General features: G+C 40.4%; 1 protein-coding gene across 3 annotated transcripts in view; it reads right to left on the bottom strand.

Moving 5' to 3' along the window:
- LOC137084773 (pleckstrin homology domain-containing family G member 2-like) overlaps nucleotides 1-17,490 on the bottom strand; it is a 44,467-nt gene that overhangs the window by 6,240 nt on the left and 20,737 nt on the right. For all 3 annotated transcript variants that reach the window (XM_067451216.1, XM_067451218.1, XM_067451217.1), the window contains 4 exons: nucleotides 16,843-17,249; nucleotides 9,262-9,362; nucleotides 1,654-1,720; nucleotides 452-498 (listed from right to left, as the gene is read on the bottom strand). In XM_067451216.1, coding sequence (XP_067307317.1) covers nucleotides 452-498; nucleotides 1,654-1,720; nucleotides 9,262-9,362; nucleotides 16,843-17,249 — 622 coding nt within the window. The remainder of the gene's footprint in view (nucleotides 1-451; nucleotides 499-1,653; nucleotides 1,721-9,261; nucleotides 9,363-16,842; nucleotides 17,250-17,490) is intronic.

The raw sequence follows: 17,490 nt of genomic DNA, 5'->3' as shown, positions 1-17,490 counted from the left end.
AACTTCATAAAAGCATGATGTATGATTAAAAGTATGATTAAAAACGATACAGACCCCGTCAGGCTATGGCAGACGTGTCATTCAACCTATTGTAAGTCGATGTATCATCACAAGAGTCTTGAAAATATATTATGAAGGTTGAAAATGTACCTAGTGCTGCTTTAAACCTTTTCACAATATTCTAATTTTCTGAGATAGTGAATTTGGGATTTTCCTTCAAAAATAATCATCAAAATTAAAAGAAATAATCATTTGTATTATATCGGTCTGTGTGTAATGAATGAATATAATATACAAGATTGACCTTTTGAATGGAATTAATGAAATAAATACAGTTTTTGATGATATTCTAATTATATGACCAGAACCTGTATATTATATACAGGATAAAACGTGTTAAAACATTTCTGTAATGTACATAATCAGAGAAATATAAATATTCTTCACTTACTTGGGGTAATTCATGCAGTATATGGTGTAAATGTCAAAAGCTTCACTCTAAAAAACCACACAAACAACACACACACACACAAAATAATGTTCACATACTTTTTTACACATAATTAATCGATTTAACTGATTGTATGATAACACTTATATTCTACCAACAAAAATATACTTCTAATTTATGACATGCTGTTCAAATATGCAGAGGGTTGTGTTATGAAAGCAGACAAAAATATAAAAGACAGAAGAAGAAGAAAAAATAGGACAATCTAGACTGGCATTCACTTGGCAGTATGTGTGAGATTTTTCCACTAAATGTTTGTGTACCAAAAACAGAAGCAGCACCAGAACAACCCAATCAAGTGAACCCTGCCATCTGCTTTGGCAATGGCCACCATACCCAGATCTGACCAGATATGGGCAGCACAGCTTCAGTTACATTCACTGAACTACATCTGTACAAGCATATAAACACATCAAATATGTGCTCTATTTGGGGCCTGATAACTAGAGGCACAGCTTTGATTTGGAAAAAGTTTAGGACTTTTTGAGTCCGAGATGCTTGACTCTGAGCCTTGGGCATTAGAGAAGGTTAAATTGAGCGAAAACCTCAAAATAACCCACCGGTAATGGCTTAATCAAATGTACTCTGTGCTTCCTAGGCCAGTGCTAATTGATCCTAACAGTGGCCGTTTCAGCAGGAGGTAAACATTGGGTCGTGGTGCTTGAGACACTGCCTCTGGCAACTGAAAGGTAAAGAACGATTTTCTTTTCTAAACTAAGAAACAAATCATTGCAGAAAGAGGAATGAGCACATTCAACCCCTCTACCACTCCAAACAATGATGCCCTTGTCTGGTTCCCAGCCTGGTCTGCTCATTGTTGTGTCATTGTGGTGTGGAGACAAGAGTACCAAAATTGTTTGCAAATGCACTTATGACGTGCGCATGTGTTAAAAGTTCAACACAGTTTGCTGATATGTTTAGGTTTCACAGAGTCCAACTGTTTTTCTGGCCCAGACATTTCTTTGTGCTTCTGCCATACTGCCAAGCAAGAGCCCCAACATAACAAATTAACAAAACTGGATTTTCCTTAGCATGACGTGCATTAAAACACAAACCCCTTGTCTTGAGATACGTGTATTGTATGCTTTCCAATAAGGTGTTAAACAGGAAGAAATGTATGTTTTTATTGGTCATGTGCTTACCCGCTCTACAAAGCACTCAGCTATGGCTGCCGCATGAGGACTCCGTTCCAGATCTTCCAAAAGCTCACTACGAAAAACAAAAGGATCAATTCAGTTTTGCTGCAAGACAAACATGTATTTCTATACTCATTTATTCTCACAAAAGCATTTGCAGTCTGTTCTCTGACATGAGTCTATTTGTTTGTTTAAACATCTGGAACTGGAGTTTCAAGAGGACACTTTTGACTGGAACGGGCTCAAACTGCGGCCTGCATTTCCAAACAGCATTCATTTCTTTTTTATCATTTAAACTCATGTCTAAATGCACACAGATGGGATGCTTTTAATTTTTGGCTTGATTTTCTCCAAACATGCCTCAATATTCCCACAGTTAAACTTGAAAACCTTTCTACCCTTTAAAAGACACAATATGTAAGATTTTTGGGTCAAAGATCAAAAAACCACAAAAACATTCTTATATATATTTTGCTGACCTTTGTATTTACATTATCCCAAATGTTTCATGTTTAAATCCAGAGAAATCAGCTATTTTAAGAGTTACGGAATACGGATGTGTTCAGTCATTTAGTCATCCTGTTTTTTTAATATGATATATCATATATTATATGGGGGCGGCAGTGGCTCAGTGGTTCATGTAGGTTCGATCCCCGGTTCCACCTGACCAAGTGTCAAAGTGTCCATGAGCAAGACACCTAACCCCAGCTGCTCCCGACGAGCTGGATGGTGCCTTACATGGCAGACACCGCCGTCGGTGTATGAATGAGAGAGTGAATGGGTGAATGTTAGGCAAGATGTAAAGCGCTTTGGATGGCCATAGGGGCTATATAAATGCAGTCCATTTACCATTTAATATCGATCTAGATTACAGCAAAGTGTAGTAACGTTATAGCATAACTTTCAACAGACTCAAATGTATTTAGTATGATTGTTTTAACCATGTAAAACAGCACTGCATTACCCCACATACACAATGAAGAGTGAAGGTCTCTGTCATTAGGATTCGCTCCCAAGGGATCTCTGCATGTCCTGCTTCATACCACTGTAACATTAATAAAACTTCAATACACTCGCTCATTCATGAATTTCAAATTCTGCCCGAGTCCATCTGATTCCTTTCCATTGGCTGTGGAGGTGAAGAGTCAAGACTACAACTCCCATGATTCCACGCTCATTCACACCGTCATCAAGCTTCACCTCTGTTTTGAATATGCGACCTCTAGCGGTGAAACCATAGACAGTAAAAGAAATGGACACAGCGTTCCCATAGGCTTCAACGACGGAAAAGGAAGTCAATTAGAGGCACTCACTTCCTGATGGCTGAGCGAACTGCGCCGGCTCAGACTGAGCTTGACGACGTAGATGTGACGTGAACCACCTGTCTGACAGTTGTAGGTCTTCTAGTAGTTGTGGAAAGTGAAATTTGAATCACGTTGTTTGTTTTGTCCCGTTGCTTTTGGCTCACTATAGACTTCTCCCCATTCTCCTCCCTTGACTTTATCGGACTTTATGTCTCCACGTCCCCCCGACTGCCTCATAGACAGTAAAAGATTGCGTCTGAGCGTCATTAGCCTATTTTTACAAAAACAGCTTCTGCGGGGCGACAATGTAAGATACAAGGTAATGGAGTCTTATATGCATTGTCGTGTTTCTTTAGAAATAAACAATGGACAAATGGAGTCTTTAAACACCTCAGATGTAAAGTTATTCACTGTCAAAGTGACTCAAAAATGAATGGCAGTCAATGGGATGCTAACAGCAGGAGGTGATGGCTTGGTTAGCAATGGTCGCCCCTATGGGTGGAACGCTTTCCGAGTGCTAGATTACCCCCTTGGGTGAAACTTGCATACCGTGCCTTTAAAAATAAAGGCTCTAAAAACCGTTTTCACAGCAATGCTATTTTGGGTTGAAAAATAGAACCTTTCAATAAAAAGTTCTTAGAAGAACTGTTTTTTCTTAGCGCAAAGAATATTTAAATAATCTGAAGATTTATTTTGTGCAATGGAAAGGTTCCATGGATGTTAAAGGTCCTTCATGGAACCATCAATGCCAATAAAGAACATTTATATTTTTGAGAGTGTACACAGATTTTCTTCATTCTGCTGATGGGGAAAAGCTCATTTCAGGAAGTAAATCAATGAAAAACATCAACTTCACATTATATAGGCTGGTAACAGTGTCTGGAAAGCAATAAAGGAGGCTTGGTTTAGTGAAACAATCTCTATTGTGACTCAAACACTAGATGGAAACAACGGATTTTCCCTTAATGTTATGCAATTGATATGATTTCTTGTGGTCAGTGGGGCTTTTTCACCCGAGGATGAGTGGCTGTACATTCTCTGACTGTGTTCTGAAGGGTTGAACGACCAGGCACGCTGTATTTCATTTAGTCCATTAGCAAAACACCCAACATTCATTCCCACGAGGCCCCAAACCGCCAGGCCGGTCAGTCTCGAGGGAACCCAACTTGCATGTCGTGAAAGAAAACAACGTGACGCTCTCTAAACACCATGGACTTTCCTTCATGTGGCTGAGGGGAAAAGTTCAGAAGGAAACCGCAGCACTCTAGCCTTCATCATCCTCTCTTCCCCTCTGAAGACGAAACTCATTTAGTGGCTGACCTTTGTGGCGGGGGGACTTCATTGTGGTTATAAAGGAAATTGAGTTTATGCATGCTTTCTTAGACTGTCCAAAGAGCTTAAAGTTCTAGGTGTCTGCAGGGATGGGATGTTCTTGACTGATGACTTGAATGTCTTGTGAAGGTGTGTCATAATAACAACACATAGTTCTGTAATTTGTAAGTGTAAAACAATAGATGGTTACTGTTGATTCAAAGCCACAAGTATCTGATTTCTGGTCCGAACTGCAGTAGATAAGTTGGATTCAATTAGGTCTTGGCGAATCTTGTGAGGTTTTGGCCCTTTCTCTTAAATCCCGGGAAAGTGTTGGCGGACCAAAGGTTTGAGAATTGAAATATGTGCGCTACATTCATACCTAATACTTTCCCAGGTTCTTCTTTGCCAGATACAGTTCATACAAAGAGATATTTAGTGTTTAGGGTAATATCTGAGGTGAAACGAGAAACTTAAGACATTAAGAGAAGACATTAAGACACCAGATTGGTTATTTGAACGTGTCAGGATTGGCTACCAAACCATGTATCAGAATCAACAGACTACAATGAAGAACAGCAACAACAAAAAAACTAAAATGTCTCACTTATTCATCTAATGAGTTATGACCAGAGACAGGGAGTTACCTGAAAGTAATGCCTGAATGTAAAAAACTTAATTCCCTTTGTCCCATTCAGTCTTCACATCACCCTTCCCTTTCTTTTATGATCTCAACCCATAAGTTGTTGTCTTCTCTCGATTCATTCTCTCCCCTAGTCTCATCCCTTTCTTTTTGTCTTACTCCCACCATTCATCCATTAACACGGAGTGTATAACTCAAACAGAAGTTCGCTGCATTACGGTTCTTTTCATCTAGCTCGTATTTCCCACAGCAGTCAAGCCTTTATTTTTGCTGGAGACGCAGCATCCTATGGAGGGGGAAATTCACACAGTCATTCTTCTTTTTTATGCAATATACAAATCCTCAGGACAAATCTACACCCGTTATTTCTCCCGAATGAGATCAAAGCAGACAGTGAGACAGTGAGGAGACAAGAGAGCAGTGAAATGAATGCTTTGGGGAAAACCAGATTTGTCTTCATTAAGAAAAGAGCACTCCTTATTCTCGGTGTTAAGGAGAATTTGAATCCAAAATGAAGTCAATTCATGGTCCAGGGGCAGACCGTGACCTCATGCAAGCACTCACGGGAGGTCAAGGACCTTTTTGGGCAGTTAAGTGTCTCTCAGTGGTTGGTTCCCAAATGATATACTCTGTGTTAGGGCTGTGCGATTAATTGTAATGATCCGAGACAGAGCCGAACGCACATAAGCAAAGTATACTATGGGCTTCGATATGTGCCTAAACAGACAAATAGCCTACACACAAATATGTCGAAATGCCGTTTTGGTAAGTATCCCCGTAAACTCAGAGGGTTATGTCTTAAATGAATGTAAACATTGAGAAACATTGGGCATGTGTAACAGTATATTGGGTTTGTGCATTAGCTCTTAAAGTGACAGCAGCCTAATAAATATGCTGCAGTCATTATTGTTAATCAAACAACAAAAGAATGAATGAATAACTGTAGTTTTAATTAGGATTTGAGTCTATATTTACTCAGTGTTATTTTACATTTGATTACTTTATTACATTTCTGTTGTAGTATATTACTTATCTGAATACTACTGAAAAACCTAAAACACTATTCATTTATTTATTTAATTTATATTTTTGTTTTGCTGTATTTTTTGTTGGTTTTGTTTGTAATTTAGTTTCTTTGTTCTTGTTGTATTGCTGACTGTTTACTTCATCTAAAACTGTTTTGTATAATTTTGTTTTATTTGTAAAAAAAAAAAAAAAAAGACTACCACAGCTGATATCACTTTTGAGCAGAATATTTGTCTTGTACTTCATTTATATCAAGATGTATTTTTTCTCAAATTATGCAAAAAGTGTAAAAACACTGAAGTTTCTAATGCTCACGCAGACTGCATTTATTCGACCAAAAATACCATAAACAAGAAATATTGTAAATTACACCGATCAGGCATAACATTATGACCATAGGTGATCAAGTAAAGTCAATAACACTGATTATCTCTTCATCACGGCACCTGTTAGTTTGTGGGATATATTAGGCAGTAAGTGAACATTTTGTTCTCCAAATTTATGTTTTAGAAGCAGGAATGGGCACACGTAAGGTTTTAAGTGAGTTTGACAAGGGCCAAATTGTGATGGCTAGACGACTGGGTCAAAGCATCTCCAAAACTGCAGCTCTTGTGGGGTGTTCCCGGTCTGCAGTGGTCAGTCTCTATCAAAAGTGCTCCAAGGAAGGAACAATGGTGATGGGCGGTCAAGGCTCATTAATGCACGTGGGGAGCAAAGGCTGGTCCGTGTGGTCTGATTTTGAATCGTAGTATACATATTTGACCCTGACATTTGAATACCCATTTAAGGGCACCAGATTGCTAAATGACATAGAAATGTGTGATTGCAAGTGCTAAAATAAACCTAGAACAATATGACCTGATGAGAAGGGTTTAAAAGAACTATTGCAAAACACAGGAATGAGTCAGCAGTGGAATGTTTTCATCACTGCAAAGTAGAGAGGAGATTCCCAAGCCAGCGAAAACAGCCTGTTCTGTTGCAGTCGCTGCACAAGACAAATGCAGCCTTCCAGTGCAAAGGCACAATTTACAATGCTTCACTATAACTGGACAGATGTCTGTGGGAACAAAATAAGTCCTGTCTGCTGTCCCAGGATGCACTGCTCGCTTGGCTGCACCCTCACTTTCTGACAGGTCATGTGTGGCTCGTTCGCCACAGGGGCTGGAGCTCTACCTCGGAGCCTGGCTGCTTTGGCTAAGAGGAAAATGACATCTGTATGTGTCCTAAAGTTCTACCCGGTGCCAAGAAAGTAGACTCAACAGAATCAAGTCTGAATACAGGGGCTACATTCCACAGCGATGAGCAGAGGGCTTTTAAGAGTACGAAAAGACAAAGAGGGAGCCTTTGTGTGTTTAAACTAAGACAGGAGGGGAAAACAAGCTCAGTCATTCATTGTATATAGTCTTAACAACTACAGAGGTATGCATGAGAGCTTATTTAAAGGAATTGTTCACTTAAAAATGAAAATTCTGTCAAAACCCGCATGATGTTATTCTTTCTCCGAACACAATCAGAGAAATACTGAATCATTTCCAACTTCCCATTTTCCATAAAGACAAAACTTTGTGGGATGAACGGACCAAATTTTAGTCATTATTCACTCTTATATGATTTTAGACCTAAAATGATCATTTAAATTAATATTTTGATTTGTGAGTAACCTAAATTTCAGTCTATTAATCATGTAATTATAGCGTATGGTTTCAGACAAATTGAAATATATACTACTGTTCAAAGTTTGGTATCACTTATATGGTTATAATATTTATTTGTATTTATTCTTTACAAAGAAATGAATACTATTATTCAGCAAGGATCCAATAAATTGATTAAAAAATAATTTTATAATGTTACAAAAGGTTTATATTTCAAATAAATGCTTTTTTATTTGAAAAAAAGAAAAAAACACCACAACTTTTTTCAACATTGATAATAATAAAAAATGTTTCTGGAGCGCCAAATCTGCATATTACATTGAGTTCTGATGGATCATTAGACAAAATACATTACAATTTTAAATTCTGATAATATTTCACAATATTACTGTTTCACAGTATTTGTGAACAAATAAATGCAGCCTTGGTGAGCATAAACCTTTAAAACCCTTTTTTAAAAAATCTTACTGACCAAATATGACAGAAATATAGATGGGTAAACTTTAAGAATGAACGATATATCGGTATCGGCCGATATATGTTCATATTTAAAGCTATCGTTATCGGTAACCATAAGAAATTTTGGCTGATATATTAAAGCGGATAAATAATAGATTATTTCCTTCAGCTGAGACAGATGCACACTGTTCGCCATGTTTCTAATTGCTTGAAATATGATTGAAATCACTTATCTGTCATATATATGTCACATCAGTCAGTCATATAGGCTACATAAAATTATAATGAGAACATCATATTGCGTGTTTGGGACATGGCGTTTGATAGTGAGGGTTTTTTGTTGTTGTTATCAGGCTCTCAAAAAGTATATACAAATCTGGATATAGACTTATCTGCCAATGTATCGGTATGGGCCAGAAAGTTCATATCGGTGCATTGCTAGTCAACTTTCCCCTTAAGAATGGTTTTCTTAAAAAATGAATAACTCATTCTACTCTTTACATGCCAATATAATCTCTAGCAGAGGCCAAAAGCAGCTGTGATGGGAACAAATGCTCTGCCATTTATATTAAAGGAAGTTTCATTAAATGAGGTTGTGAGGACACCCAAGACTTAAGATTTCCTGTTTTCAAAAGTCAAGCTGAAATCCCACAAGAACTGGCAGTAAGGCGCCATGTTCAATTTCTACACTGCCTAATGTCATTAGGGGCTGAAGTGGAGTGGAATGGACCAAGAAAGAAAATTATATAAAAACAGGGTGTTTGAGTGGCAAGTAGCAGCAACCCACCAATTGAAAACCTCTGGGCTCAACCATGCGTTTGAGTATGAAATAAACACAAAGTGTCATTTGCAATAAACAGTGTGAAGCAGACACATAACAAGACTGACTAAATTGTTTGGTGGACCATGCATGAACTCGTGGTGTAACACCGCATGTGCTGCACATCTTTTAAAAAGAGCTTAAGTTATGATGAAGGCTGAGAAAACGTCTCATGAAGAGAATACCAGATCAACTACAGCAGTCCAGGGACAGTCTGCTGGAGTGTATCAGAAACGGCGAACACTCGCTCTTGGCAGACATCTGCACATTGTCCCTCACGGTGGGACAGAGCAGGACACAGGCCAGTCATTGTGTCGGAAAAAAATTCAGCAGACACCGCTACCACCCAGACAGACATCTTGACCACCAGACCTTTAAAAGAAAGAACACACCAACCTGTTAAACTCATAGATGTCCTCAATGTTGCAGAAGAGGGTGCTGACCTCCTCGGGTTTAAGAGGCAAATCTCCACAGTCGATAATGCAGCCAAGATAGTCCTGAGAGAGAGAAACCGAGAAAGATTGAGTGCGATGACCTCACAGAAATCATACTAGACATTTTCACACTTGAACTTGCTTTCCTTTTTTTCAGCGATTGACAAAACTTCTGTGAGACCTGTGAAATTGGTAAAATACCTCTATTCCTTCATATTTTCCATAGTAAACACTGAGTTGATTCATAATTCATGGACTACAAAGAGACTATAAATGGGTCTTTCACAGCAGGACATGACTCTCACCCCCAAATGATCTCTCACCCCTAAAAATCGCTGTAACGTAATTACCGTGGACGCCACACTTGAGCCCCTCAATGATCTTCAGTGTAAACATACAAAGCGGTACTGAAAAGCAAAGCATGCAACTAATACGGTGGTTATAAGGAGCCCCTCGAACAATATTTATCTTTTCTCTCTCTGCTCTTTCAACTCTGACCTTGAAAAAGTCATAAGCTGGTCTCATGAGAAAACTGTCTCATCATCATGCCACGTAAAATACTGGCCTGCCGAGGAACAGAGAAGCAGGGGGTCACCAAAATTTCCTGGTTTGGAGTGCTTGGTTAACACTGCTTTATAGTCAAGCAATTTCACTGGGTTAAAGTTTAAGGAAGATCTGGATCACAGTAAAAGACTTACAACAGAAATGAATGTGGCTAATCTATAAACATTAAGATGTTCAACAATACAACCATGAGATGTTAATAATATACAAGTTAACATGATTTCTAACCCTTTCTCTGTACAGATACACTTTATTGCCAAAAGTTGTGGGATGCCTGCCTTTACGTGCACATGAACTCTTAATCCGTAGGGTTTAAAATGGAGATGGCCCATCCTTTGCAGCTAAAACAGCTTCAACTCTTCTGTGAAGGCTTTCCACAAGGTTTTGGAGTGTGTTTATGGGAATTTTTTACCATTCTTCTAAAAGAAAATTTGTGAGGTCAGGCACTGATGTTGGACGAGAAGGCCTAGCTTGCAGTCTCCGCTCGAATTCATCCCAAAGGTGTTCTATCTATGGAAAAGGAAGGTGCCATCCCCAAACGGTTTCCACAAAGTTGGGAGCATGAAATTGTCCAAACTGTCTTGATATGCTAAAGCATTAAATGTTCCTTTCACAGGAACTAAGGGGCGAAGCCCAACCCCTGGAAAACAACCCCACGCCATAATCCCCCTCCACCAAACTTTACACTTGACACAATGCAGTCAAGCAAGTACTGTTCTCCTGGCAACCGCCAAACCTAGACTCGTCCATCGGATTGCCAGACAGAGAAGCGTGATTGGTCACTCCAGAGAACACGTCTCCACTTCTCTAGAATCCAGTGGCGGCGTGCTTAGCACCACTGAATTCACTGAATTCAATGATTTAGAGGGGTTTCACAATACTTTTGGAAATATAGTGTAGTTATACTATCATTAAAAAGTTTGGGGTCAGTAAGATTATTTAGAAGAAATTCTTACAACATAAAATGACAAAAAATGACAAGACCTACTTTACAGCTCAATACACATTTTATAATATTATGAGTTTCACATTTCTGCTTTTAAAGCATTCATCATAGGGTTTTATATTATCTCTCTCTCTCTCTCTCTCTCTCTCTCTCTCTCTCTCTCTCTATCTATATATCTATATATATTTTTTTCTCCTTTCAAGGTTGTTTTTTTTACCAACAACCTTGTGGTAGTAAGGTTTCTGGCTTGAAGTGCTTTTTCAACACTATAATCATCTTAATGCTGATGAAGACACATTCTTGCCTTGACGAGGAAAATGCAAGATAATGATAATTTTTTGTATTAAATTAGAAAGTTAATCATATTTTACAACCTCCTTTGTGTCCAGCACAGGCCAAAACCCAAAACAGATCTGATGCAAATAGTCTCAGGAGTGGTTCCTGGCTGTTGAGCTGGCATAGTTAAAGAGTGCTTTCTATCAACATTGTATCAGACAGTTTATCAGTGCTTGGCCTCATTAACCCTTAATTAGCAAGCCTTGGGACCAAACCCAACAAACCAACATAGACAAACAAATTCCACCAGACTGCAACGGACCATAGTGCGGGAAAGTGCCAAGAATGGCCCCTACAATCTCCCGAGAGAAACTACAGAGTCTAGAGCCAAGAAAAGAAGGCCACCAGGCAAAACAAACTAAAAAAAGAATTTAACTGAAAGTTACAGTAAATAGCTACAAATAAACATACATAATGAGTATAGTGAGACTGGCTTTATAAGGGGCTCTCTTTGTCGCCCTCCCGCTTTCCCTGTGCCTCTGCATTCCTGGACTGTAAAACATGGGGTCTTTTTTCCTCTTCTGTTTGTTTCCAGAGCCACAAGGCGTCTGGGAAAGCAAACATGCTGAGGTGGGGGCAAAATAAGCCGGGGAAACCAGGGACGGTGCATTCAACACCTTTACAAGGCAGGGGGAACATGGACACTGTAATTACACTGATTTACACTCAGCCATAGGCTGGAGTGAATTTCCCTGAACGAATGGCGTTCATGAGCGTGACACTTGGCAAAACTGGAGCGCTAGATGAAGAGATGAGTGATGACACAGCTACTCAGGGAAGAGTGAAAATCCAGGAGGTGAGGGGAAATCTGAGGATTACATTGTGAGTTATGAAAGGAGAGTGTGCAAGACAAGCGGGACCAGCCACAGACAAAGGAACCATAAGTTATGTGCACATTTTCTTGGCAGATGCCGTCTTACTGAAATGACTTACTAGAGCGTACGTAAAGTGTGTTATGACAGTCAGTCTGGCAAAAAGAAAAACATAAATGTTCACATATGAGATATGGACCAGAAGGAGAGAAAACAGAGGAGAGGAGAGGAGAGGAGAGGAGAGGAGAGGAGAGGAGAGGAGAGGAGAGGAGAGGAGAGGAGAGGAGAGGAGAGGAGAGGAGAGGAGAGGAGAGGAGAGGAGAGGAGAGGAGAGGAGAGGAGAGGAGAGGAGAGGAGAGGAGAGTGAGAAGAGAGGAGAGGAGAGGAGAGGAGAGGAGAGGAGAGGAGAGGAGAGGAGAGAGAGAGAGAGAGAGAGAGGAGAGGAGAGGAGAGGAGAGGAGAGGAGAGGAGAGGAGAGGAGAGAGAGAGAGAGAGAGAGAGATAGATAGATAGATAGATAGATAGATAGATAGATAGATAGATAGATAGATAGATAGATAGATAGATAGATAGATAGATAGATAGATAGATAGATAGATAGATAGATAGATAGATAGATAGATAGATAGATAGAGAACAGACAGACAGACAGACAGACAGACAGACAGACAGACAGACAGATAGATAGATAGATAGATAGATAGATAGATAGATAGATAGATAGATAGATAGATAGATAGATAGATAGATAGATAGATAGATAGATAGATAGATAGATAGATAGATAGATAGATGAACAGAAAATAACAGAAAAGAAAAGGGAGAAAGACAAGGGAAAAAAACAGACAGACAGACAGACAAATATAACAACTGAGAAAAAGAAAGAAAGAAAGAAAGAAAGAAAGAAAGAAAGAAAGAAAGAAAGAAAGAAAGAAAGAAAGAAAGAAAGAAAGAATATCTCTGCAAGGAAGTTTGACAAACAAGAGAGAGGAGGGAGAGCGAGATTGTAGCAGAAGTTAAACACACTCTCCGAGTCTTTGTCTGAGAAACTAGGTCAGTTTGGAGTTTGGAACAGGAGTCGGTCCCTCTCCCGTGAGCAGCCCCTCTCCATCTCTGCTTGTGCCCCAGAATGGGGGCTACAGCCAAACCCCCCTCGTCCCCCAATTTCCTGTCCTATTTGGCAGAAATACAGCTGAAACAAAAAGGGGAATCTCTCAGCCTTGCTCCCCTAAACGCTCCTCACGTCGACACACACTGGAGCTGAACCCACTGCACCTGAATGTCACCAAACGCCACTCCACAAACTAATAATAACCCACACAAACAACAGGCAAAACACAAAGACACAGCCAAGCTGTGCACTCGGAGCTCGTTTCCAGCTCGCTTGACATCATTCTTTGTAATGCTTTCTATCAAAACCAGACGGCTCTTACTAATAGAAGCAGAGCCCGGCTCAGTATGACTCCAATCAGACATCACACACACATATCCCAGAGTCAGCACTATGTCCCCGAAACCATCCACCACTCAGCCTCCATTTTGAGACCGCAGATTGATAAAACAGCAGCATTCCTCGGCATGATCCGCGTCTTTCAGCAACCAATTTCTTGCTATTTGATCTGAAGGCATCTTTTCATAAAGCAGCATAAGCTTGCATGCCTTCTCTTTTTATTGGCTTATGAAAAGCTTGACTTCAAATAAACCATCAGCAAAAGGGAAAAGGAGTTACATTTCAGGCATTCCCCAACCTCCAGCCTATGTACCCATGATCCTCTGCAATCAATCAGTCACAGATACAAAGGATAACAGACACATGCTGTACGGTCTATACTCGCACACCTGTTGATGGCCGGCACTGGAAACATTCTCATGAGTTCAAAGGCTGACCACAAACACAATGACCCGTCACTCAGATGACCCCAAAATCTGATGAACGTTTAACTTTATGCAAATGACCAACGGCTAGCAATGGGAGCGGTCGAATCGCTGGCACAACATGTCTTGGTGCTTGTCCGTGACTCCTGCTGAAGGTCACAGTGGAGGTCTGAGCTTCCAAAAACCTGTGTGTGGAAACATGATGAATGTGTTGAGAAGCGTCCACAAAGAGTCTCTTATATTTACAGCACACTCTGATTTGTGCGTGCATGCGTTTGAAATGCTGAGCAACAGCCTCCTTATTGTCCCGGATCAGCGCTGTGCATGCGAAAAGCAGCGCAGAGATGCGTTTGAACTGACAGCATGAATTTATTGTTGCTTTCATCCAGTGCCATGGCCTCCTTTGCTCCACCTGAATGCGTGATGAATGGCACAACAGAATCTCACAATGATCACATTTTAAATCGCCGCTGGCACAGGGAAAGGGCTCGGCTTTCTCCGCTGTCTGTTATATGAGTCCTGGATTACATACGGGGTGGGCGGCGGGCGAAGAGATGTGACGGTTCAAATGCCGATCTGGATGAGCTTCCATGACTGAGCAATCCTAGTGCTCAAAAGAATGTACCACCACCTGGGAGGGTTTGGACCAGCAAACATTTTTAGTATCCATACTGCAGTGGATCTTTTTCAAAGTCATGTTAAAAGGGAGATTAACATTAATATTTTATTTACAAAAAATACAATTAAGGGTTCTTGTTCGTGTAAACCTTAACCATGCTAGAGTGACATAATTGGCTCTATGTGCTGGGTGGTCATTGCTAGGTGCACGCTCAAAGTGTTCTGGATGGTTTCTAGACTGTTGCTAGGTGCTCTATAGGTTGTTGTGGGTGGTTTCTAAGGCATTGCTAGGTGCTCGCGCAAGGTGTTCTGGTTGTTTCTAGACTGTTGCTAGGTGCTCTATAGGTTGTTGTGGGTGGTTTCTAAGGCGTTGCTAGGTGCTCGCGCAAGGTGTTCTGGTTGTTTCTAGACTGTTGCTAGGTGCTCAATAGGTTGTTGTGGGTGTTTCTAAGGCGTTGCTAGGTGCTCGCGCAAGGTTTTCTGGTTGTTTCTAGACTGTTGCTAGGTGCTCGATAGGTTGTTGTCGGTGGTTTCTAGGGCGTTGGCAGGTGCTCGCTCAAGGTGTTCTGGATGGTTTCTAGACTGTTGCTAGGTGCTCGATAGGTTGTTGTGGGTGTTTCTAGGGCGTTGGCAGGTGCTCGCTCAAGGTGTTCTGGATGGTTTCTAGGCTGTTGCTAGGTGCTCGATAGATTGTTGTGGGTGTTTCTAGGGCGTTGCAAGGTGCTCGCTCTAGGTGTTCTCGATGGTTTCTAGACTGTTGCTAGGTGCTCGATAGATTGTTGTGGGTGTTTCTAGGGCGTTGCAAGGTGCTCGCTCTAGGTGTTCTCGATGGTTTCTAGACTGCTGTTAGGTGCTCGATAGGTTGTTGTGGGTGTTTCTAGGGCGTTGCTAGGTGCGCGCTAGGGTGTTCTGGGTGGTTTCTAGACTGTTGCTAGGTGCGATTGTGTTCTGGTTGTGTCTAGACCGATGCTAGGTGCTCAATAGGTTGTTGTGGTTGGATTCTAGGGCGTTGCAAGCTGTTTGCAGAGGGTTTTTTGGGTGGTTTCTAGACTATTGCTAGGTGTTCGCTAGGGTGTACTGAGTGGTTTCTAAGCCATTGCTAGGTGCATGCTGGGGTGTTCTGGGTGTTTTCCAGGTCGTTGATAGGTGCTCGATAGTTTGTTGTGGTTTCTAGGGTGTTGTAAGCTGTTTGCAGAGGGTTTTTTGGGTGGTTTCTAGAACAATGCTAGATGCTCACAAAGAGTGTTTCGGTGTTGCTCGGTGCTCACTAGTTTGTTCTGGGTTGTTTTTAGGTCGTTGCTAGGTGTACTGAGTGTTATTGGTGTGTTGCTATGCAGTTTCTAGAGTAATCTCAGTGTTGACTTACAATGTTCCCTTTAAGCGGCCACGCAGAAAGAATAAAATGCTGTGCAGACGGCAGACGCAAAATTATGGGATCCAGTTGATTGTACTTTAAATGAGAAATGAGAAATGCAGTGCTGTGTTCAACTGCTATAGGGTTAGTATCGCTATAGTGTTAGAACCGCTGAATGCGGTTTACAGGTTTCATAGAGAGAATGATGTCGCGTGAGTGGCAGCGAGTCATGTTTGCCGTCCAAAAAGCTGAATATGAGAGGCAACGTGAAACGTCATCATGTTTTAAAGAAGAGTGTTTTGATTAAGTGGTGGAAATAACGGATGATGAGCACAGACAAAACAGACATTTATAGTTACACATCCACCACAAATGTAGTATGCAAACTAAAAACAAATTAGCAACAGACGTCAGCTTAAATAGATGTGTGTGTGGTAAAAACTATAAAAGAGTTCACATGTTCCCTTGAACATACTTAGCTATTAAATATATTTAATTATTTTAGTTTTTTGTCTTCTTTTTTTTTACAAATTGAAGCATTTAAACTGATATAATACCCTATATCAATTAAAAATACTTCAACTAGTTTTTATATTATATTTTAGGCTGTTATAATTATATTATATTGTAATAAATAATAAATAATTGATCTCACAAGGGAATTGTTTAGGGATTCTTGCCATTAAAACGTTTTGTTTTTTAAAATGACCTGATATAGAATAATCTTGGAAATTCATAAGCAATAAACAAACATTTAAGTTTGATGGTTTAATGTTGCCTGTCGTCGATAAAAACTATATTATATTGTATTATTATAAAGAATTTAACTGTTTTGGGGAAGATATTTAATAGTTTTTCTTGGTAAAGGAGATATGTACAGTTAACAGCACTGTAAAAAAAAAAAAATCTCAGTCAAATTAAAATGTTAAAATGTTAAAGATTGTTAGAAACATTATTTCGATATTGTTTTAACATTACATGTACTTACTATTTACAATACGAGACATAGTACATAGAGATCATGTGTCTGGTCCTTACCTCCACAATGCTCTTGAGGTCCCTCACATAGGCCTGCTCGGTCTCCACTATCTCCAGCGCCACTCTCTCCAGGCGAGTGAGTTTAGGCAGTGGTGTAGTGGAGGTGGCGAGGGGACTAGGTCCCGTCAGCAGGGAGAGAGGGGTGAGGTCCAGGCTGATGTCTGAGCCATTACGTTGTGGCCCTGGGTAGGCCGGCATGGCTCCATAGGGGAGTGATGAGGAGGAAGACGAAGAGTGCCCATCCTGCAGCGAGGCAGAGGAGGCAGAGGAGCTGAGGCTCGCACCGCGGTCACTGTCGGAGCACACCGTGTTAACAGAGGTGCAGCTCCCACGGGATGCACCGCCTGAGGAGGCCATGCGGCTCACAATCCCACTCAGCGAGGACACAGAGGAGGGGCGCTTGGCAGCTGCAGAGAGACAGAAACAAGTTGGTGTGAGAACACTAATGATAACTGCATAATACATCATTTTTGGTCATTAAAAGTAATGAAGGGGGGATTCTGAAATCCACTGCCGCTTCAATATACCTGTATATATTTATATCCTAATTAACTTCATAATCAAAACTTTAATCAATATTTATCCTATATTATTATAATGATTCTATCCAGTTATGATTTTGCTTTTAGTTTCTTGTTTTCTAAAGTA

The sequence above is a fragment of the Pseudorasbora parva genome, chromosome 8 (genome assembly GCF_024679245.1).
Source record: "Pseudorasbora parva isolate DD20220531a chromosome 8, ASM2467924v1, whole genome shotgun sequence".
Lineage (NCBI taxonomy): Eukaryota > Metazoa > Chordata > Actinopteri > Cypriniformes > Gobionidae > Pseudorasbora > Pseudorasbora parva.
Note: the sequence above shows the minus strand (reverse complement) of the source record. Positions and strands in the feature narration are given on the sequence as shown.